Source organism: Nilaparvata lugens, chromosome 1 (genome assembly GCF_014356525.2).
Source record: "Nilaparvata lugens isolate BPH chromosome 1, ASM1435652v1, whole genome shotgun sequence".
Lineage (NCBI taxonomy): Eukaryota > Metazoa > Arthropoda > Insecta > Hemiptera > Delphacidae > Nilaparvata > Nilaparvata lugens.
Genome location: NC_052504.1, coordinates 53,104,870 through 53,130,153, shown reverse-complemented (window position 1 = coordinate 53,130,153; position 25,284 = coordinate 53,104,870). Strand labels below are relative to the sequence as shown.

Genomic DNA, 25,284 nt, shown 5'->3' with positions numbered 1-25,284 from the left:
GTAGTGATTGAGAGGATTTCGTTTTCATTTGACGCTACGCGTGATTAGTTTCTCATTTTTAGACGGATTCATAAGACAGTGAGAAAGTAAAAATGATCGCTGTATATCTCAAGATATAATTGTCCAATTTCTTTTGCTGCTGTGATAATTACAAGGAGAGAAAGTTACCTCAAGACATCTACGTACAAAGTGATAGAGTAAGCACAGGGATGACAGTAATTGGAATTACAGATAGTCTTATTCTGTGTAAAAAGTTGTTTACAGCTCACAGACTCTCAGCAGAGACCGTTGAAAGAAACGTTACGTTGTTTTATGTGGAATGACTTGTCTAGTTTTCGGGAATACTGAATAGTTTCGACTCATCTTTAAAAATTACATTGGAAGATGGAAGAATGTTGTTTTGGAAGACACTAAAAAATGATTAGTGTGTTCACTGGGAGCAGTTACATGGAGTACTCAACGACCTTCACCACATTCCCTGTGCTTGGATTGAAATGAGTTCACTGGTGCCTTTCTCAAAGTCCTAAAGTTCTAAGAGTCCCGATCATCTTACAATCCTCGAATTGTACTTTGAAAATCTCACTAGGCCTATTCCATTCGAGTTCCCACTATACCATTAGTAAAACGGATACCATTAAAAACGTTGTTCTTTTCATATTAAGGTTCGTGAAATCTTAAATTGGATCAGTATGCAGTATGTGTTTTGTTTCTGATTCAATAGAGTAATATTCCATAATGTGAATAGAATTGGGCCATAATCAAGCTCTTGTTTATCTTTTACAAGACGAGAAGAAAAACTGTTATTTCATAACCCCAATAATTGGAAAATCAACTATTAATATCAAATTCAAAATCTCTTCACAAGCAATTTGCTTCTGTTTTAGAATCTCGTAGCAGTCTCAGCAAAACCTGCATTTTGTGTTTTCTCTCCGTTTTCGAACGGGAAAAGCTATCCTGACAGATGACGGTTTCCTGTTTAGAAACAGTTATTTGAGAAAAGTATATAATCAAGATCAACTTCTCACAAGTACATCTTATATCAAAGTCTCTCATCAGAGTTTCTGTTTTTGTTAATATCCTTTAAATAGTAGGGTCAATGACTTCTGCTATTAAATCGTCTAAGATGGGCATACAGTCAGGAGAAGTTCATCATTACTTTCTAAATAGGAATGAGGATAATTATTGTTGATGTCTAGAAATATATTCTTGGTTCGAAAAACCTTCCTTTAGGGATTCACATCATATCTCATAATAATTATACAGTGGTATATTATAAAGTTCATCTGCTCTTGCAGTTGCCAATTTACCTTTTTTTATTTACAGAAATTTTCAATACAATTTTCTTTTTCCATTCAACTTCACTTTGAGGGATACTGAAATTCCATGTTGGGAAACACGATATTACCGAATTCCTAAAATAATAAATTCTATCTAGAACAATAGACCAGTCATGCTTCATTGACATATTAACCTTTATTATTTGTAAATTTATTCAGTTTCCATAGAAGAAAATGAAACTTATTGATTTTTTTAGTATCAAAACTTGACTATAAAGTATTGCCTAATACAGACAATTTACTCATACTAATTTCAAAAAACTCTGATGGTCTCTTCAAATATATTGCATCATTATGACGAATTGTTGTAAAACTTTGGTTATTATACCAATAGTGTCTAGCCCCATCAGCACAGTGTACACTCTAGACGTCTCTAGACTATACTGTACTGAAGTGAGTTTTTCTCTGGAATGAAAAAACACCAATGTTGAAGGGACTCTTCAAACGCTTTCTATTGATTGATCATTTTTGTTCCCTTTCGTTCATTCTTCCAATGAATTGATTCCAATTTCAATCTAATATTACTGTAATAAAGGGGTAAATCTTCTCAATTATCATTCGCGACAATGAACTGTGGGCTATTATTATTACATGACTTATCATTATTTCCTGTTAAAAGAGCAGTTGTGAGAATAATAATGAAGATGTATCTGACTCATGTAAATCAAGTTGATTTACTCTGGAATAGATGCACATAATTCAACAACAAAAATCCAGTAATACAGACGACAGTAGTGTTGATGAAAGTGTAGAAGTAGCGTGTGGTGGTACATGAGAGTTAAATCTAGCTAAGAGGATGAGAAAGAAGAGGAAACAGTGTTCCAATAAATTGTGGATTAATGAAGAGGGCGCGCTGAGAAGTGCCAGCTGATGGTGTCTAATGAACTGGATTCAAAGTGCAGCAACAAGTGAATACAAGATGAAGAAAGGGCAGAGAAGGAAGAAGAAGTAGAAGAAATAGTGGTAGATCGACTGGAGAAAGTCGTTGTTTTGAGTTGGGCCCAATACTTCCGCTCTCCGGACGACATTCTTCCTGCAACTTTTTTTGGAATCCTTGTTAATCGATCTCGTTCGATTCGACCCAGAGGAAGAAAGTTGAAGTGAGCGTCGGCGGCGGCGGCGTTGTCAACAGCAACTTCTCCACTATGAAAAACCAAATCAGCTCACTGTAAATGAAACATCAAGATCGAGCCCCACACACATCCTCCTGAAAAGTAGATTATTAAAACTCGATCTGCAGCGCAGCCCACATTATTCAATGGAACTTGTTTTTATTCAATTTTTGGACCGAAATAAAACTCATAGAAAAAAGGTGTCAACGTTTGCGTTAATATAAAAGCTGTTAATCAGGAACTGAATGCTGATGGTTTTTTATTGCCACACCTCAATTTACCTACTAGTGATAGTGGGTCACATACTCAAGTCACAATCTAATTATTTTCAATTCAAAAAACCATCATGCAAATGGGAATCTTATTTTATATTTCTTCAAATATTGCTTTCATAAATTGATTAACTCAGATTTATGTTCCAAAATCAAAAACACGATTTTTTCATTATATTAAAATTGGAATCAATAACGAGCTTAAAAAAATATCTATTATCATATTTGAATGTATCAGTTATCGTCATGTTGTCGTAAGGCCCACTGACGGCTGAAATGATATATTCAGACGAGGTGGAACTTCCGCCAGGGACTCCCCACCAATAAAACTCATACGAATATTATTATTATTATCTGTATCGGTTATCTTTATCAATAGTGTCAGACATATTCCAGGCCAAATACCTAGGCAAGACTCTGGATGCAAGGTTGCGTTGGAAAGCACACGTGAAGAAAAAGAGAGAAGAACTAGGAATCAGATATAGAAAAATCTACTGGTTGATAGGCCGAAATTCTGCTCTTTCAACCTACAACAAGATCCTGAAACAAGCAAATCCTGAAACCCATATGGATGTATGGAATTCAACTCTGTAGCTGTGCCAGCAAGAGCAACGTCGATGTAATTCAACGATTCCAGAACAAAGTTTTGAGGAATCGTTTTGAGCATCGTCGATACTCCAAGATTCGGCCGAACCGCCGACATTCACAGAGACCTGGAGTTCGTTGCATCAATGATTGGGCGCTTCGCAAGCAAGCATGCAGACAGGATCGAACGGCATGAAAGTGAAGAAGTGGCTCACTTGACAACACACACATGCTGCGCAGATTGAAGCGGACCAAACCCTTCGAGTTGTGTATTTTTGTGGTGGACTGAAAATGTTGAAAGCAGAGCAGTGTTAATAGTGTGAATGTGTATATTATAATGCATGATAACTTATTTATTTATATAATCATTACTATTTTTATCTTTTGTTAATTTTAAGTTAGTTGTTAGAAGTAGTAGTCCTGGTGAGAACTACCTATCTTAATAATATTTAACCCATATATTGGGAAAAATCGCTCATTAGTCTTTTTAGACTAGATTGCTATGAAAAAATACATATTCCATTGAAATGCATTTTCTTTCCTGATCTGCTAAAACTCTTCAACAATAATAGCTGTTGATACAAATTGAAGTGCTGTTTTGAAAATGTGGTGACGAATTTTAAATATTTTTTATTTAAATTCATTCCCCGATTTCAAGTTGATGAGAAAATTCAAAAAATAATAGAATTACTCACTTCAATATGAAATAGAAGAACAGGAGAAGAACCTTTGTATGATCCTCTTCACCAAAATGTAAATGCGTCTGGATCCACAAACTACGGTGTGATTTCAAGGGCCTTGCTAATGTAACAGAGTGGTAGGAATATAATGGAGACCAAAATCCCTTGACAAAACGAGAGTTTGAAGCTGGAACAGAACTCATCCATTAGAGACAGGTGTCTGACTGAGCTACGTTTCTCATTGTTTCATCGCTTGTTGTACATCACTGCATGAAAATACATCTTTTCCCGTAATTAAAGTACTGTGAAGACTGCGAACTGAAAACGTCAATGTAAGCCTAATTGAAATTGAGTAAATTTGGTACACAAGTCCAGCTTAAGTATAAAAATAGTGAGTCGAGGGAGCTTCAAGATCCTGCTAGTAATCGGCATGCTTCCTGTTTTTGTTAGTTTCCAGGAACGACTGAACTAGAAAAGTTCAAACTTGATACTCAGTTTTAGTTGATGTGGGTATTGAACGTTTTGATTCAGGGAATATCACCGAATTACGCCCGATGCAGACGGTGGCATGTCATCATCATGTATTTACGTATTAAATATATATACGCATATGCATTTATAGGACAACAAGAAAAAAATAGAAACATTCGAAGGTAGTCACTAACTGTTGATATATAGCCGGAGACAGTGCTGTGTCCGACCTGCAAAAACTGAGCTTCAAATTGAGAGTTTAAAATTCCCTCAACGCCCAATGCACTTTAAAACACTTTGAGGTTGGAATAGATTCGTAATCCTGATTCTGAAATTTCTTTATCAGAAATTCACTTCAAAAATCTTTAGAACTAGTTGCCTAACCAATGTAAGACATAAAATTTGTCCAAAAAGGGAGATAATTATTAAATTTTGGTATAAAATTAGGTCTTTAAAAATTTTACATATTTTTTAAGACTATTATTACATTGATCAGAAGGCAGCTAATCCACACGCAGTAAATTGATCAATGAAATACCTTTTGACTTCCTCAAAATTAGTAAAAAGAGCGTGAAAGAGTGGATTAAGAGGGAATATTTCTTTACCCTGAATATAGCAATTTAATTTTAATTCTTTTCTTTTCATTTTAAAGTGTTTTCTCTGCACAATATTTGTTGATTTTATATTATACTGTTCTAAAGTTTCTACTGTAATTATTAGTTAAATTTAAACCTAAATTTTCTGCATTATTTCAAAATATTATGTTTCTCTTTTACTGTTTTGCAACTCTCAACAGTGGGCAATGAGTTTCTTTTTGCTGGTGATGCCTAGATTTTTTTTATTCAAGTATATGTATGAGTAATTATGTTTATTTATTTATATTTTTAATGATATGTCATATTATAAAGAGTTTGTAATAAGTGTTGAATATTCTAATTGGCAATAGATGAAATCGAAATTAAAAAAAAAAGAAAAATGAAATACATCAATGTATTTACGTACATTGTTATAATGAATTCTTAACGAATGCCTTTCAAAACTACATTAGGCCTATCACAAAATCACTTTTCAATTTATACTTATCAAATTTTGTGTCTTAAGATATTCTTGCATGTTTTCTTTGATTGTCTGTATTGGGAATGGATTCACTCATACCACTCAAGCCCAAATGTTTTACAAAGCCTATATTATATTCCAAACCCACTTCGATAGTGAGAAAGGATAAAGCCAATCTTACCTAATGAGATGTTTGTATGATAATGATATAATGTATGTTAATTACGTAATATGAATGAGATTATCGATTAGCTCATAAACTTTATAAGTTTTCAATAATAATTTTTCAACTAGTTAATTTAATACAACTGAACTTGATTATCAAGTACCCTCAATGATTAATAAATATCTCGAATGAATCTACTTTTCTTTTTTTATTATTATCAGGTATCGATATAGTTATTTTTATGGAGTCAAATTGAATTTAAAATGAATCAAAAATAAATAAATAGGACGAAAATAATTCCTTTTTCCAAAAAAATCCTATTTTTTCAATGTTCCAGTTATGAATATATTCCTTAGTACTCCAATATATCGACCAACGGAGTGATATCTTACTCATAACTTTTCCATAGGCCTACATCGCCCTAAAAATTTTTCCATAGGCCTAACCTTCATCATTCTCTATCACGATAATTCATTCTATTTGTCAATACTAAATCAAATATTGTCCTAATTTCAGGTCTTCATGGCAAGTTCAGGCCGTTCAATAACAGCCTCCTTGATTGCCAAAGGCCTACGACTGAAACCGTGAGGTTCCCACTCACCAATGGATCCCTTTTCACCAGTCTGGACGGCAGAATCCCCGTCATACATCATTACCGGAGGTGTAAAGGTATTGCAAACATACTCGTCCAATATTTATGTGATAAAATCAAATGAAACTGTTTTTACTCATAAAGATTCATAAATAACTTTATTGTTTGATTGGTGGTTGACGTGATATATCATTATTAAAAAGAAATATAGTCGAATTCCTGAGAATTATTCATTAAGAATAACACAAATCACATCAAGCTTTATCTCTTGAAAATATTCAAAATTGGTCAAGATTTTCTATCAATACCATTGATACAGTTTATTTCATTAATAAGCTTTCAACTCTTGTCAAAGTTGGTAGAAAACTTTTTAGGAGAAGGTACAATTAGAATGGATTCTTGTTTTATGTGGCATTTAACTCTTCTTGATTAGTGTTGAATGCTAATTCATTCTATTACTTTATATACTAATATATTGTGGTGCAAAACGCAATCTCCTTGTATCCAGGAAACATAAAAAATAGAATAATAAATTATTCATTATTTTGTCAAAATTACGTGGATAATCTTCATCAAATTTGAAATTCTTAGCCAAAAAAAAGAGTTTGACTGTTCTTGGGCCCGCAACCTTTCATTCATGAATAGCACCTTCTACCAATTACGCCATGGTTTCATTGGAGAAAGCTTTGTTAGATTGGGCTTCTGATATTGCTTAAACTTTGAATCACAAGTTAAATAAATATTTGTTCTAGTTATTGAATGTAAATTGATTAATGGAAATGAAAAAAGCCTATATTCATCCTCGGCTAATTAAGAATATCCATGCAAAATATCAAAATAGCAAAAGTAATGTTTTCAAGCATTTTTTTTTTTTTTGACAATTCTCATACTCTGTTAAGAGTCTCTGGGAAGATATTAAAAACAAACTAACAAACAAACAATCAAGTTAATCAGTTCAGTAGTTCAGGCGTAATAATGCGTCAAACATGTATTTCGCTTCCCGTATATGTATAAACAATTTTTATCAGTATCTTTTTTTTTCTTTATAATATCATAGATAGATACATAAATAATTATCACTCAAGCAAAGTATCACAAACTGAAAACTTGACAAATCGAAAACTTGGTGTACTGAAAACCTAACAAATTCTAAACTTGACGTAAATTTATGTCATAACCATCATCGGTAATTTAAGGATCTATATAAAAATTTCAAGTCAATCAGATCAGTTGTTCCGACGTCCAATTCATGTATTTCCTATTCCAAATCACACATACATCGGTTTTTCGACGTTCCATTCTTTGCCGTCTTCATGAATTCTACAACATTAAACGGAACTTAACACATACCATCATCTGTTTGATCCAATAGAATTTATAAGGACGGCAAAATATCGTACGTCCAAAAATCGATGTGTATAACTGGCTTGAATGTATTAGTCAATTCTTTTCTCTATTATATTGTTGATGATGATTTGTGATTTGAACAGGTGTGAGAACTAGTGCGCTGCCGCCATACTGCCTCAACCTGAACCTGGCGGCGCGGTTCCCGCATTCCATGTCGGCGGTAGCGGCGACGGGGGCTGGAGTGGTGGCGGGGGTGGCCGATGGAGGCGGTTCTGCCTCCCAGCTGCACGCCAACCTGGTGTCTGCAGCGAGCGTGGGCGGCGACGAGTCGAACGTGTTCCGACCGAGGGATGAGATGGAGCGGCCGGCGGCAGTCGCGTCCACTCAGTGCCTCCTGACGCAGCGACTCAGCACGACCGACCTTCGCGGCGTCGACAACATCCGACGCCTGCGGGAGTCGCTGTTCCTCGACGCCGAAGCGACCACGTCCGAGGACGAGGACGGCGACGATGAGGAGGATGACGGCGAGGCCGAGGAGCCGCTGTACGCGACGCTCTCCTCTCGCAGCGTCTGCTCAGCCACGACTGCCGCCAACGACGACTTCGAGTTCTACCAGCGTCGATTTGTGTCGAGCAGCTCGTCCGTCGATACTCCCCACCATCGACAGGTAAGCTTCTGACATTATTTATCACAAAATTAGAAATATGCGTGCATCTTGTATGTTTCATTGTACATTGAATCAATTATAAATGATATCATTACATGGAAAACAGGAATCAGGTTCGAGTGTAGAGTGACTGTAATTTGATTAAAACTTTTATTACAATTACTGTGCTTAGTACAGTAACTGCATTAATAGTAGCTTACATACCAAACAAGGAGTGACAGAAGACAGGGTGATCTAACAGTTATAGTAGGTACTTATAATCTAATGGTTATTGTCTCTTTTTATAGTGATGGCTGGATTTGGGCAGTCAAGCAAATGAAGGAAGAAGTCTTATGAGTGATGTATATGCCATGAATCATTGAATAGTACAAGAAATGGACTTTATAAAAATCTTGAAAAACCCCTTCGTTCAATGTAGTTCACAGTGGAAATAAAAATAGAGATACCGGTACGTAGAATTAGCAAAAACAACTGGATGATCAAAACCAATGATACACTCCCTCGATCAACAAAGTTCACAGTGTAAGTATATATAGAGATAGAATTAAGAAAAATAGTTGAATGATCAAGATTAATGATTTTAAATTATTATAAGTTCCAATGCTCACTTGAGTTCCATTAGCTGTTGTTATATTTTGAGTTCTCTATGTTTTATTAGCTCATTTGAGCTAATACTGTGAGCTTCAAAAACCTCACCTACTAAACCTCACAAACCCTTTTGTACTTAGAAAAATAATTCAAAGAATTGAAGCATTTTAAAGTTACATCCACTGTTGATCTTGGGAGATAATTGGCAGGATTGTATGTTTGGTGAACAATCAAGTATTGGTAGTTGAAGAGTGGAAGATACAATAAAGGAACATCATTAGTATTGAGATTGAGATGAGGAAGAATAAAGCAGTCAAGCTGAAATATCCTATCAAATCAAATTTGAAACGGGAATTAAAAAAAATTCAATTATTTTATTGAGACACCACGCGATGTAATATGCCGTGGCCAGATTCCGCTAGATAAGTTGATATCATAATGGTCATATATATATATGTGTGTGTGAACATAATAATGTGATCATTCGATATAGGATCAGCTCACACGATTAGCTGAAATGAGCTTATAGATCATGGAGAACTGAAAATAGAACATGGAAGATACAATAGAACTCAAGTGAGCATTAGAACTCAAAATAATTAAAAAATTATTGGTCTTCATCATTCATATATTTTTTACAACTAGTAGCAGACTCGGAACACGTCGTGTTGCGTCTCAATATGCGACTAGCCTTACTTCTAATTCGCATAGCTTTGGGATGTATTGAATCTTGTAACTGAAAAAATATAATTTGATTGCTGATAAGAAACACGAATTTATTTGAAGAGTCAAAGAGCGGACAATTCAAATCAAAGGCCGGCCAAACCAATCAATTAGACTACTTGATTTCAATTTAAAATGACGGGCGTCACTTTGCATATTGAATGGTGAAGGGTTTAGTGCTGAAAGAGTCCTGAACAGCTGAACACTCTCTTGCTCGCTCATGTGAGCGATTAGTAGTGCCGTGGGAAAGCTAGTCACGCCTGAAGCTGAAAAACTCCACTGAAATAGTCTAGTCTCGTTTCAAAAATGGGTCGAAACTGGAGATTGCTGAGCTTAATGCGCGTTTCACGAGTACATGAAATACGGCAGCTGCAAACTCTTCTAGCTAGAGTGTTTAGTATGCTTCTCGCTCTCATGACACTTAGCGGTTAATGGATGAAACTCCCCTTCTAGCTTAACTCAACTCCTTGTCGAGTTTTGTTTAATGATACGATTATAATGAACGTTCATAAAACATTAACGAACTATGCTGCTTCTTTTTCTACATTGAGGTTCTCTGTTGAATAATTTATTTTTGGAAAATGTGTGGTGGAATATCTTGGAAAATTAGAGTTGCGCTGGAAAATAAACATCGGAAGTCGTGACTAGGAAAACGATTTCTGTTTTCTCTATTCTCTCTCAATTGCATTCCATACACGAACGCAATTCGGAATTCATGTGTATGAATTGCATTGGAATTTATATTGAAGTTTTCAGCATCTAAATAGCTAAGCACTCTTAAAAGAAGATTCTTTCAATGAAATTTTATCTGCATTCCAGCTGCGTGTTTCCAAACGAGAGCACCAGAAAGACTAGTTTGATCACTGATAGTTGAAAACAGAGAAGAGCACAGTTATAGGAGTGCTCTACCATGCATAATAATGTACGAAAATCATTATCCAAATCTCATGATATGCATTGGAAAAGTGTATTGCTACTTCAATATAAGTCAGCTTTGAGTAGGACAAACACAGTGTTTGTTTCATTCATTAATTTAACTGAAAGTCTACCAAACCAAAAACAACGGAAAAATTCAGATTCTGAGTAGGTACTGCAGAACGAGAGAGATCAGTAATTATTAGAGAATATTAAAAAAGAACGCCTGAAATTGGCATTTTCCATGAGTTTGTTCTCAATTCCCTATTTTTCATTTGTTGAACATAACCATCAAATCTATTACAATACGGGGGGGAATTTAGTGGGTCGCGATGTAAAAACATACGAAGGTGAGTAGCTGAAAATAAAATGTTTGGAACCACTGCAGTATAATATTAATTAGAGTGGAATGTCATTAAATTTTATTATAATGATCCTAATTGATGTTATCAATCCACATAGTCAATTTAAACTTATTGATAGTTGTCGAAATGTCACATTTTACTACAGTGTTTTAATATAATCTAATGGACTATCCTCCTCTGCCATCATTAATTTTATGTAAGAGAAATTCCTCCAGCAATAGTCGAATAATCCTCTCCAAGTTAAATCCATGTGAATTGTCAGCTTGGACAATAGCACTCATTTTTCCAATGTACTGCAGCTTTTGTTGTTTGAACAATGATGGTTGATTGTTGAGTAGAACGTTGTTGTCAGTTCAGTATGAACTAAGTCACCCTCTTTTGAAAGAGAGAGTCCCCTCTTTTAACTCTTTACACTTTTGGTAATATTCTCAAGAAAGGTAAATTCATTGCTATGCCTTTTACTTCACAGCATAATTTCCACATTCTGCACGTTTAATTGGAAGAGATGGACTGTTCATATCGGAGGTGATAAGATTATAAATCACAAATGAATAGCTTCCATATCACAATCTTTGGCATATAACGTAAAATCAATAACTTACTCTATGAAATGAGAAAGGGGACTTCTAAATTTCGAAAAGTAATATCCTTCGATTTCTCATGAATACTGGACGTTGTGCTTTGAATCACATATTCTAAGTATACTTAGCGACCTTTTCACGAACAGTTGGAATTGTATGAAATGAATAGCCTACTCCGATTTAGAAAACTAGATAATGAGATATCAATATTTCCCAATTGCTAACCAGACCATTTTTCTACTCAAATTCAAAAAGCGCAGTGTCCTTGTTCCTATTCACAGAAAATTATAAATATTCACCTTTTTATATCATGTACGTGATTGTGAGATTCTTGTCACTTAAATTGCTGGTAGCTATTAGTCTGCATATTTCTTGATGAGTCCCATTCAGTTCAAGGTTATGCAACAAACGTGATTCGAAATAACTTCGCTATTTTAAATAGCTCCGGCTTAGTAATTAAACCTTATCACAAGTATATTGTCACTACTGATAAAAATCTCCCCATTAAATTATTTCTGGTATGTTCTCATGCTATTTATGATAGAACTGTACCGCTTTTGATTTTGTAGAGTACTAATGACAAATACTCGTATCATTTGAAAATTACTGTTTAATTTATTAAACTCATCTAGGCTTACCATATCACTACTACTTACAGGAATTTCATTTACAGTACTTTTGAAACATCAGGCCCTTTCAAGGAGAAGACAAAATACAGTAAATGGGAAAGGAGTTACCAGTCACAATAAACGTGAAAATTGTTATTATTTATATTGAAATTAATTTATTCCAGTCGAAATTGTTAAAATCCAACTAATTTATAGTGTTTTAAAATTTTGGGAATATTGACCTGCTAGCTACTAATAAAAAAATTATACAGGGAGATCATTATATAATTTGAAATCTCTCTTTAAAAATAAGCTGTTCTGGTCTCTGAAACTTTCAAATAATTTGGCTTTTCAGCTCATGATTGCCTATACAGTGCCAAAAGTAATGGTAATGCATATTTCTTGATTCTTATCAGTTAATTGCTTGGTCTTTGTGTGTAAAAAATGCATAGCATAAAATTAAATTCTTTTCAATTTCATAATCGAACTACTATAATATTGTTCTGAGGAATCACTTGCAGATCAGAGAAAGAGATTCAAGCTTGAGAATTATAAAAGCTTAGACCTCCTAATCCATATGGGTGGTCCCTATCAACCCAGAAACTTTTATGTCAATTATGATAATTCAATGATTACAAAATGGGAGAGTTTGCATGCTCAAGGAACTTCAGCATTGTTTGAAACGTTTTTGCATAAATACTTTTGCATAGAAGCGAAGCATGCTTGAAACTTGCTGGGTGGGGCCAAAGAATTACTGACAAGATGATAATATCGACTTAACAAATTTCAATAGGTAATTCTAAAGAAGAAAGTTTCTGAAGAAAATCACCTAGAATACGCGTTATAGGAAATGTTGACTCTCTTTGAATTGTTCCTGATATCCTGATTCGCTGATGGTATATTAATCTTTACCCATTTTTCTCGATCATTGATTTCAATCGGTGATTTGATTCCTAACAAAATCAACTACTTTTTCTTTTTTCTTTCGAAGCATCCTTCATTGGATACATATTATATGTAGAAAGATGACTCAATTTATTGAATTATGATGAAAAAAATTGGAATACAACTTCTTCTTCTAAGAGGGAGATATTTTTATGTTACAAAATAACAGAATTCAATCACTTCCTTATTAGAGACTTCAAGAGACATCAATCGATGAATAAATCAATCTAACCCACTATATTGAATTTCTTGTGTATTTTGTTCTACAGGTTTCCAATTCAAGCTTCAACATAATATAAGATGTTCATCAAAGTATGGAAATTCAAAATAATTATTGAATATTGAAAACCTGAATCCAGTTGTGGTATCGAAGAATTTAAACAAGTATTTCAATTTGTAGCATTGATCTAATTATTATCCTCCCACAAAGAAAGGCAAGTGAAGTGAATTCTGAAGGATATTCTGTACTTTGATGAACATTGAATGTTCAGAAATATTAGATTCTAAGCTATGATGAAGAATGTAGGACAGAATAAATTAAGCTACTCTACGAGCAATTCCTGTATAGAAGCATGCTGCTAACACCATATATATATCTAGCTAACTTTCACTATCTCCTGTTTAATCATTTCCCTCATTACTCTTGCTGTCTCCATTCTTTCGAATCAATATCAATATATTTGATGTACAGAACATAACTTCTTAATATTGAAACTATTTTCAAGTTTTTTTACCTTCATATTGATAAAAAGGTGCTGATTTTTCGGTAATAACTTTCATGAATTAGAGCTACATAAAATGTTTAATCACTTGAGGCGTCCTCAAACAAAATGTGTTCCACCTTTTTTGTCTAGAACTCCATTAATATTGTATTAGTTGAAGCTAAAATTGGAACTCTCTGGAGTTCAAAATATTTTCGATGGAAATGTTTTATCTGGGATACTGCAATTATTATTAAACAAGGCTGTATTTGATGTGGTTGTAGAAGCCCTCAAGGTGAATACCGATTTGCACAAGTTTATATGCGTTTTCTAAAACTGAATGAGGTGTTGGAGCAAACTGTCACACACATGATCAGTAGAGCCCACCCGCACTTGAACACCATGTAGTGCTCAGAGAGCGTGCCAGGTGCTCTAATCACTGATGGCTGCTATCTGCATTCCCTGCCTTTAGAATTGAGTTCTCCTGTCTAGTCTGGCCCATTATCAGTTACGCAAGCTGATCGATAAATGCACCTCTATAATCGAGCCAACGCTTGAATCCATGCCCAACTCCAACTTACATGACAGGTTGAGATTAAATTCAAGTCCATTCGAAGTTACACCTTACATGACTATGTAGCCTACTATTGATATTGACGAAAGACATTATTCCTCTCTTCTCAAGTTCTAAACTACATTCTTTCATAGAAACGTAACAGTAACGTCAGTCACAGACACGTTTACAATAGAAACCACATGGCCCACTGTGCTTTGTGTCAACCCTTGTATATATCTATAGCATAAGTTGATGGCAGGTAATGAAGATTGTGAATAGCGATATAGATATATAGTTAGGAGAGAAGTAAATATAGATATGTAATTTTCAATGTAACCACGTGGTCAGCATATGCTACAATTTTACCACGTGGTCAGCATATGGATATTATTGAAGCAATTATTTGATGATCAGTTATTTGAATGGTGATCACATAAAACGATGAATATGATATATGAGTAAATGTATTTATAAATTAGGTCATGAAGTAGATTAGGCTATATGTATAAAGTATTCAACAAATAATGTTGTACAATAAATTATAAATCAATAATTATTATAAGCTAATTAAGTTAGTTGAATCCGAATTCATAGGCTAAGGACAAATTTGTAAATAGAATAAATTAGGTATATTTGATTGAAACAGGTTGACAATGAGTATAAGAAACCTGCTTAATTAATTAAGTAGTAATTGATTGGTATCTTATTAATTTGATTTATTCAACTCGATTGTAATGATGTACTGTATGACATTGTATTTTGTTCATTTCATGTATTTATTATTGAAGTATTTGCCATATTAGATTTATAAGATTGATTAGCCTACTGTATTAATCAAATCAATGCATTCAATTGTCAGTATCCAAACTTCAGAGTTTAAATATTGATAAAATATATGATATCATTTGTTTTAATAATGAAGGGGAGCCATAGTTTAAAATGATTAACATAATAAACATTATAGTGAATTCAAATTGATATTTGAATTCAATTTGTAAGCAGAATATTAGCTGATGAGTTTGAGGTAGGCGGAGCTAGAGGGCGAAGGGTGATGAGGGGTGGAAAATCGTGGTCTAGTATATATGCAGGCAGACCATGCCTTGCAAGTTAGTTGCAGTTAGTGGCAGTTAGTTGCAGAGTTGCAGTGAGTTGCTGTTAGTTGCTGTGAGTCTCTTGGATTTTGGACAGTGTTCAGTGTAGGAGTGAGTTTTTGGTCTCAGACTTCAATTATCCTATAGGGAATTGACTGAGCCAGGTAAAGATTGTATTTAGAATTTTCAATTTTTCTCATTTAAAATCCACACCACCCCACCCTAAAAAGCCCAAATAAGTATATCAAATTTATAGCATTATAGTAAAGAGCAAACTTAATTATTACTTCTCTTTCAAATCATATCTAAAGACACAATTTAATTAACTTCTTGAAGCTTACAGTTGAAATTTTCTTCTAAGCACAAATAATAGTTTTTTAAAGCAAGGCTCCCCTAATCATATTCATTCTTTAAAATTTATCAATTCTCTTATTTTTGACTATAATCATATTTTTAACTAGAGTTGTTCAATACTTTGATTTTATATCTTATTTTTCAAGTAACCTGATAAAAGTAATAAGAACTGTTTGTTAAATTTTGTTGTTTAAAATTAAACTTGAACTGTTGTACTTTCAAAAACTTAATCATCTTGTATTTATATCTAATCATTACTATATTTTTGATCAATTTTTTATAAATTCATATAAATTAAAGTTCAATAATAAATTCATAATTAATCTTTGTTTTGCCTTTCACTTCGTACATTCCCTTACACACGACCCTGATCTATCTATCTTTATCTTTTTCTTCAATACTATTATTAGTTCAGTGAGTGAAATATAAGTATCCACACAGTGAGTGAAGTTACAGTAAAGTAATTAATTTTATCAATTCAAATCAATTCAATTTTATTAGTTTAATTTTATCAATTCATAGTAATTGATTGGCGCCGGGCAAAATACCGTATAGAGTGAGGGAGTTCGAAACCCACTCTAAACAAAGACCGACAGTGGGAAAGAGTTCAAAATGTCGCCGCAACTAGGGGCCAGATTCTAAGTTAATCTGCTGAAGTGTATCAAGTGAAAGTGCATAATAGTGAATTGGTATACATAATCACCTTTATTTGTGTGAAATTCTTATTGAGTGTGCTACAGAAGTGTGATAATTATTATTATTAGTATTGCCAGGTAGGAAAGTTATCCGTTTAAATTCTTCAAATTCTCAGTGTTTAACCTATTCACTTAATTACTTTGTATATCAATTTTTGAATTCGTATTTGGTGCGCTCAATCATATGTAGATTTTATATAGGTTATAGGAAAGTTGATATTATTCATTCTCATTCAATATTACTTTGGGGTAGCTTTATTTCAAAAGAGTGTTATTTGGGTTTAATCAATCATTCATTATATTATTTTTGTGAATATAGTTTTGGGTTATATTAGTAGAATAGGGTATAGAAATAGAGAACAGGAAGCCCTGAGTATAGTATCATTTATATCTTTTGTATATTATTTTATCCAGTCAAGCATCATAGAAAGTTAAATTTTAATTATTTATTTGAGGGTGTAGTTCATTGAACATTATTTCATTTTTCTGTATGAACATTATTTGGGTCATGTATGCGCTTGTGATAGGTAAGATCAGTAATAGGATCGAAGTATAGGTTACCTATGTCAGGATATTTTCTTAGAAATAGGGTTGTAAACACACTTCAATCAGACACAATGGCAACAAATGAGAGCAGCACAACAAATTTCGAAAGCAGTGAGGGCAGCACAGACAACACCATTGAGAGTCAGGAGCAATATTCACCGGAGATGTTACCGAATTCTGACATGGTAAATCAACCTGGTGACTCTCATGACGACCAAGAGCAAATTCCGAGTGGAAAAAGGAGTAAAGTAGGACTATCAGGGAACGAAATGGACAAGATCTTCAACTTATTAACAAGTATGAGGGAAGATATGGGTGCCAGTTTCGAAGAAAGCCGGACAGGGATAAGTAAGCAATTCGAAGAAAACAGTAAGAAATTGGAAGAAAACAGTAAGAAATTGGAAGAAAACAGTAAGAAATTGGAAGAGAATAAGAAAGAAATGAACGAAAAGTTAGAAAAGTTAAGTAGCAATGTAGAACAGCTGGAGAGAAGATTTGAGAAGAAAATGGAGGAAAAAACTAAGGAGATTTGTGGTGAGATAGCAATGCAAATAACAGCAGTTGAGAAAAACGTCGAAAGAATAGATAAGAGACTTTCAACAGAGATCGCATCGGTGAGAAAGGAGCTATCAGAGAAATCAGGTGGAATGGATAATGCAGCCTTTAAAAGATTTGAGGAGCAGCTCGCGGAATTTCACAGAGAGAAGGAGAGGATGAAAACGGAATTCGAGAAGGCCAGGACACAACCGATTATCGTCAACACCAGCTGTAGGGGATTGGATGAAGTGCCAAAATTTGAGAAATATCTGGAGAATCCTATGCAATTTTTGATTAAGTTGAAAGAGTATTTGCGGCGTAGTGGGAAAAGTAACTGGAGTGAGCAATCAAGCATCATTGAAAAGTCATTTGATAGTCAACACTCAGCATGGTGGATGATTATTCAGGCTAGCATTGACTCTTAGAACAATTTGAGGAGCGTTTCACTAATAAATTCTGGAGCCAACTCATTCAAGATTCAGTGCGAGAGAGATTGAGAACCGGAAAATTTATTAGAGGGAGGAAGTTAAACGCAAGTGAGTACTTCATAAAGCAGATGCTCATTGCAAGGAATTTGACACCGGCACTCTCGGATGAAGAAATCATAATAAAACTAGTCAAACACTATGGAACTGGACTGGAAACAGCTAGATTCAATAGGAATGTTAAGACAGTGCCCGAGATGGAAAAACTATTGGAAGAATGGAGCTTGCAAAATATCGATGTTGAGAAGAATGAATTAAGGGAGAAGCGAGAACAAAAAGAGGAGAAAATTTCGGTTGAAAGAGAGGAACGAAAAAGTCCGTCAATGAAGAGAAGGGAGACTGTTAACATCGGTAACGGACAGCAGCTTCGGGATAACAATCATTTCAACAATGGAGGCAGAGGAGGTAGAAGATACGATTCGAATTTTCATGGAAGTGATCGTCGTAATGATTATCAGCCGAGTCCAGCAGGAGAGAAAGAAGAAAAACAATGTCAACGATTTGAAGAAAGAAATCCGCAAATAAAGAGAACACGATATGTAAACGATAATTTCGGATCAAGGGGAGCAATCAATCATGAGGACTACTCGCAGAGAAGTTATGCTAATGATATTGGAGCAAACACCTGTTCACGGAGTGCAAACTGGAATAGAGGAGAACGGAATGACTACCGAGGAAGAAGATCGTTTTCAGATAATAATTGGAGGAGTAATGAACAACGAGATGAAAAATATGAAACGATGTGCCATGATAATCCCAAGAACTAATTATTACATTGAGTAATTTTCAAATTGAGAAATAATGTAAATAATATAACAATAAGTGCATTAGTGTGAATAGATAGTATCGAAGAAATCATAATACTGGGCCAATAGGAAAAGACAGTTGCCTGTGAACAAACAATGAAGGGAGAAGGACAACAAATGACTCACAAGAAGGACAGAATGAAAGTGTAAGGGCTAGCGTAGAAAGAGAAAGTGGTAACACCTGCGAAATGAGCGAGCGACATGAGAAGGAGTGAGATGGAGAATGTATTGTTCACAGAGTAAACAAGCCAGTAAGCATTGTGCGGAATTCACACAAGGGGTGGATTGAGTAGCCTTATTGTGTGAAGGATGCACCATGCTGAAAAACTTAACTGTAAATATGTGTAGCTGGTAGTATTAATTGTACAGTACAGTATGATGAGGAAAGATAGAAACAAACGAGACGGAAGAAAATGGAGCAGCTGACTAAGTTGACATTATCAGATTACGAGAGTCACTAGGCTAACGGCCAGTCAGAATTCCACGTAACATGCAGCATCCAATGATCTGGTTGTACAGCGATGGAGAACTACAGTGATCTTCAAACTTCTAGACCGTCCATATTATGAACTCATGTTGTGGTGTCTGAAGTGTGAGAACATTAATTTCATCACGTAGTTTAATCTTAATAACCATCCTTTTAGTGTTAATATCGCAAAGACTAAACTCATGTTTCATTTAGTATTTGCTCTTGAGAGGGGGGTTTTGAGCCACAAATGGCGACCATGTGCTCTCCTAAAATTTAAAAATTGTAGATATAGGTTATTTGTTGCAACACGTGCTCTGAACATATTGTATTTAAGAATATGAACGCTCGAAGAGCTAGAATAATAAAAAGAACCGTTTCTCGAAACTATTGAGAATCCATTTGAATAGCCTAGCTAGACAGACGCTGGGGTTATTATTCTTTGCAAAATAGTTTGAGACAAAATCATTCTTTCCTAGAAACGTAACAGTAACGTCAGTCACAGACACGTTTACAATAGAAACCACATGGCCCACTGTGTTTTGTGTCAACCCTTGTATATATCTATAGCATAAGTTGATGGCAGGTAAATGAAGATGGTGAATAGCGATATAGATATATAGTTAGGAGAGAAGTAAATATAGATATGTAATTTTCAATGTAACCACGTGGTCAGCATATGCTACAATTTTACCACGTGGTCAGCACATGGATATTATTGAAGCAATTATTTGATGATCAGTTATTTGAATGGTGATCACATAAAACGATAAACATGATATATGAGTAAATGTATTTATAAATTAGGTCATGAAGTAGATTAGGCTATATGTATAAAGTATTCAACAAATAATGTTGTACAATAAATTATAATTCAATAATTATTATAAGCTAATTAAGTTAGTTGAATCCGAATTCATAGGCTAAGGACAAATTTGTAAATAGAATAAATTAGTATATTTGATTGAAACAGGTTGACAATGAGTATAAGAAACCTGCTTAATTAATTAAGTAGTAATTGATTGGTATCTTATTAATTTGATTTATTCAACTCGATTGTAATGATTACTGTATGACATTGTATTTTGTTCATTTCATGTATTTATTATTGAAGTATTTGCTATATTAGATTTATAAGATTGATTAGCCTACTGTATTAATCAAATCAATGCATTCAATTGTCAGTATCCAAACTTCAGAGTTTAAATATTGATAAAATATATGATATCATTGTTTTAATAATGAAGGGGAGCCATAGTTTAAAATGATTTAACATAATAAACATTATAGTGAATTCAAATTGATATTTGAATCCATTTTGTAAGCAGAATATTAGCTGATGAGTTTGAGGGTAGGCGGAGCTAGAGGGCGAAGGGTGATGAGGGGTGGAAAATCGTGGTGCTAGTATATATGCAGGCAGACCCTGTCTTGCAAGTTAGTTGCAGTTAGTGGCAGTTAGTTGCAGAGTTGCAGTGAGTTGCTGTTAGTTGCTGTGAGTCTCTTGGATTTTGGAGAGTGTGTTCAGTGTAGGAGTGAGTTTTTGGTCTCAGACTTCAATTATCCTATAGGGAATTGACTGAGCCAGGTAAAGATTGTATTTAGAATTTTCAATTTTTCTCATTTAAAATCCACACCACCCCACCCTAAAAAGCCCAAATAAGTATATCAAATTTTATAGCATTATAGTAAAGAGCAAACTTAATTATTACTTCTGTTTCAATTCATATCTAAAGACACAATTTCAATTAACTTCTTGAAGCTTACAGTTGAAATTTTCTTCTAAGCACGAATAATAGTTTATTAGAGCAAGGCTCCCCTAATCATATTCATTCATTAAAATTTATCAATTCTCTTATTTTTGACTATAATCATATTTTTAACTAGAGTTGTTCAATACTTTGATTTTATATCTCATTTTTCAAGTAACCTGATAAAAGTAATAAGAACTGTTTGTTAAATTTTGTTGTTTAAAATTAAACTTGAACTGTTGTACTTTCAAAAACTTAATCATCTTGTATTTATATCTAATCATTACTATATTTTTGATCAATTTTTTATAAATTCATATAATTTAAGATGTTCATCAAAGTATGGAATTCAAAATAATTATTGAATATTGAAAACCTGAATCCAGTTGTGGTATCGAAGAATTTAAACAAGTATTTCAATTTGTAGCATTGATCTAATTATTATCCTCCCACAAAGAAAGGCAAGTGAAGTGAATTCTGAAGGATATTCTGTACTTTGATGAACATTGAATGTTCAGAAATATTAGATTCTAAGCTATGATGAAGAATGTAGGACAGAATAAATTAAGCTACTCTACGAGCAATTCCTGTATAGAAGCATGCTGCTAACACCATATATATATCTAGCTAACTTTCACTATCTCCTGTTTAATCATTTCCCTCATTACTCTTGCTGTCTCCATTCTTTCGAATCAATATCAATATATTTGATGTACAGAACATAACTTCTTAATATTGAAACTATTTTCAAGTTTTTTTACCTTCATATTGATAAAAAGGTGCTGATTTTTCGGTAATAACTTTCATGAATTAGAGCTACATAAAATGTTTAATCACTTGAGGCGTCCTCAAACAAAATGTGTTCCACCTTTTTTGTCTAGAACTCCATTAATATTGTATTAGTTGAAGCTAAAATTGGAACTCTCTGGAGTTCAAAATATTTTCGATGGAAATGTTTTATTTGGGATACTGCAATTATTATTAAACAAGGCTGTATTTGATGTGGTTGTAGAAGCCCTCAAGGGGAATACCGATTTGCACAAGTTTATATGCGTTTTCTAAAACTGAATGAGGTGTTGGAGCAAACTGTCACACACTACACACATGATCAGTAGAGCCCACCCGCACTTGAACACCATGTAGTGCTCAGAGAGCGTGCCAGGTGCTCTAATCACTGATGGCTGCTATCTGCATTCCCTGCCTTTAGAATTGAGTTCTCCTGTCTAGTCTGGCCCATTATCAGTTACGCAAGCTGATCGATAAATGCACCTCTATAATCGAGCCAACGTTTGAATCCATGCCCAACTCCAACTTACATGACAGGTTGAGATTAAATTCAAGTCCATTCGAAGTTACACCTTACATGACTATGTAGCCTACTATTGATATTGACGAAAGACATTATTCCTCTCTTCTCAAGTTCTAAACTACATTCTTTCATTACACATTCTTTTCTTGAGTGAAATTTACAAGAAATAAAATTGACTTATGAATCGGAAATTGAAATGTAAATTTTAATGGTGTAGAGTAATGAAATGTATAATGTATGAATGGTGTAGAGTAGAAAACTCAGAGTATAGATTGTTATTCTACTGATTATTTGGAAAAAGAAAAAAAAACTTCCTACTGTGAATAATTTAGCAACAACATATAATATAAATGGTTCATACTTTATTAGACAATCTAAAACTACATTCATGAGTTTATTTGAAAATGAATCCTATTTCAATACTGCAAGACGAGATGAATTTTTAAAAAATAAAAACTTTACAATAATTATTACGTTATTTCTCAATTTTCTTATGTTAGTGGACTTTTCTTTCAATTTTGATAGTAAATTTAAGTTCAATCCTTCAATCATTATCATTTATTGATGAGAATTAATTCATACAATTTGACCTAGAAGAGCGAATAAGCCAACAACGGCTTATACACTTATATACAATAGCTTACAATACAGCAAAATTATAGATGAATGTACATGATATGGACTAAGAATATAATTATTGAACTGTAGGCCTATATGATATGATAAAAGCAATTTGGAATATAACTATAGATAATATTGTTATGTATCTACATAAATTGGCGGAGCTTTGGACATATCAGAGAGAGAGAGAGAGAGAAGAGAGAGAGAGAGAGAGAAGAGAGAGAGAGAGAGAGAGAGTGAGTGGAAATGAGTGTGAGGAAGAGACCAAATGTTGTGGGTGAGAATCGAAAACTTTAAACTCGCAAAACGCTAGACAAAGTATTACATATCCCAGTATAGTACGCATTGCGTAGAAATCTGTTGGTTGGTAAAGAAAGCAGATTGCGCATCCGCATAATGTCTCTGCTCCTTCTAGTACACTAGATCAGACTGTCATAATGCTATAAGCAGTTGACACTTTCTCTTAGCAGCATGATATGAATGGTATCCGCATTGTTGGCGAAGACGCTCGACCATATTTCATGCAATGTGTGTCGTGTCGTCGTCCGTTGCGAGCATCGAATGGCATCAAAGTGGAGAAAAATGTCGACCAATACTCGCGACTATTCAACAAAGGTTACAGCTCTTGGCGGCTCTCAATCATTCCATTTCCTTGTCGAAAATTCAGCTTTCATCTGATGACCAAAAGATTTGTTTGGGGCTGGGAAATGCTGGGCTATTAGATATACCAATCTATTATTAATAGGTTTACTATCACAATGTTCACTTTCACTGAGTTGAAAAATTTCCCGGAAGGATTCTCACGATTTACAGCTGCTAATAACTATGGTGAATCCTTAACGAGCGTTTGAAGACTCCACAACAATATAATAATTAAACTCAATTGATTTATTACCAAGCTGGTTTTTGTGGATATAGAATTCACTTGACTACGAAGACGATTTAATGGAGCACAAATTTTATGGATTGATAGATGGTAATAGTTGTAAAATTACTTGATCTGAATTCTCCATTTTTAATTTAGTATTATTGATTAATTAGTCTTGAGAGTTGAAGTTATCCATAAGTATTTCTCCACCACTAAAAGTCGACAGTAATTTTATCTATTCAGAGTATTAGAAATTCAATAGATCGGATCCTGATTCTCAGTTAACAATTTTGTAATGATGTGAGGTTCAAGAGGTTGATGTAAGCTATCCAAGTTGTCAATTTCCTATCTCAACTTATTTCAAGTTTGCAAATTAGGTTTTTATATCTGAGCAGTCTTAGCTAAGACTCAATAATCTCCTGCTTCATTTCCAGTATCCCCATTCCATTCATATGAATTTTAGATTAAATTTATTCTGCTTTCCCGCTCAACAACATTATTCAATATTCAACGTTGTTCAGTGCATGAATCTGTTATGTAGGTTATTTTTACTTACACAAATCTCTATCGCTTCTCATAACATAATATACGAAAAAAAATATAGCCAAACGATGGAACGATCATAGATATACTGCTCCATTTGCCCTGGCGCAGCTTATTAAATTAATACTATAACTGTGGAAAAGACTGCTCGATCCCCGTCAAAAATAGAGTGTAAAATCTGTATCCGGTTTTAAAGATCAGTTTGTTTATCACTTTCTCTACATCCGCAGTTTCCAGTCTTCCTCTTTCAAGTTATCAAATTATGTGATCTTCTGACTTGATGAGATATATAATTATGCTAGCAGGGTTTTCGAAAACACATATTGGAAGCGAGAGATTAGATTCTTTCAAAGTGATAGACAAGCATTGTTGTCTTGCTAAAAGTTGATGAAAAATCAAGTTTATCAAGAAATAATGATATTGAAAATATTTTATGAGTAAGTTATTTTTTTATTTCTATTCTGTTCTCAAATGTAGCTTTGGATTTTCTTTCTTTTTACTGCAATCTCTCACTAGCCTTAAAAGTTTGACTCGCTGTATTTCTTCATCAATCTGATATTCAAAAATATTGCATATTATATTGACTTTCTTTGCTTGCAACTGGCTTTTACTGTTATTTTCTTTGTAAAATCTGTGTTGTACCGTTGGAAGTTGAATAAATAAATGAATAAATGAATGTGAGGAGATATTTTTCCGTCCTTCAGTCCATGGGCAACTTGGAATTCCACTTCGTTCTCACACTTCACCTTTCACTTAGCCTAATTTTTCATAGGAATTGAGTTTGTGTTGGCTTATCTCTTCAAATTATGCATCAAATTAAAAAAAGGAAATAAATTTGTTTATTGAAATTAATTGTTTTTTCAAATGTTATTTGAAATTAATTCAACAATGCTGTTGAATAGTTAGTTGTTGAGAGTATAATATATATGTTAACTTTTAAAAATTCGC

General features: G+C 33.9%; 1 protein-coding gene across 3 annotated transcripts in view; it reads left to right on the top strand.

Moving 5' to 3' along the window:
* Positions 1-25,284, top strand: part of LOC111049349 — a 106,833-nt gene that overhangs the window by 58,634 nt on the left and 22,915 nt on the right. For all 3 annotated transcript variants that reach the window (XR_005572278.1, XM_022335394.2, XM_039436460.1), the window contains 2 exons: positions 6,196-6,348; positions 7,762-8,285. Coding sequence is in view for 2 of the 3 variants with exons in the window: in XM_022335394.2 (XP_022191086.2) it covers positions 6,196-6,348; positions 7,762-8,285 (677 nt within the window). In the remaining variant the exon portion in view is untranslated. The remainder of the gene's footprint in view (positions 1-6,195; positions 6,349-7,761; positions 8,286-25,284) is intronic.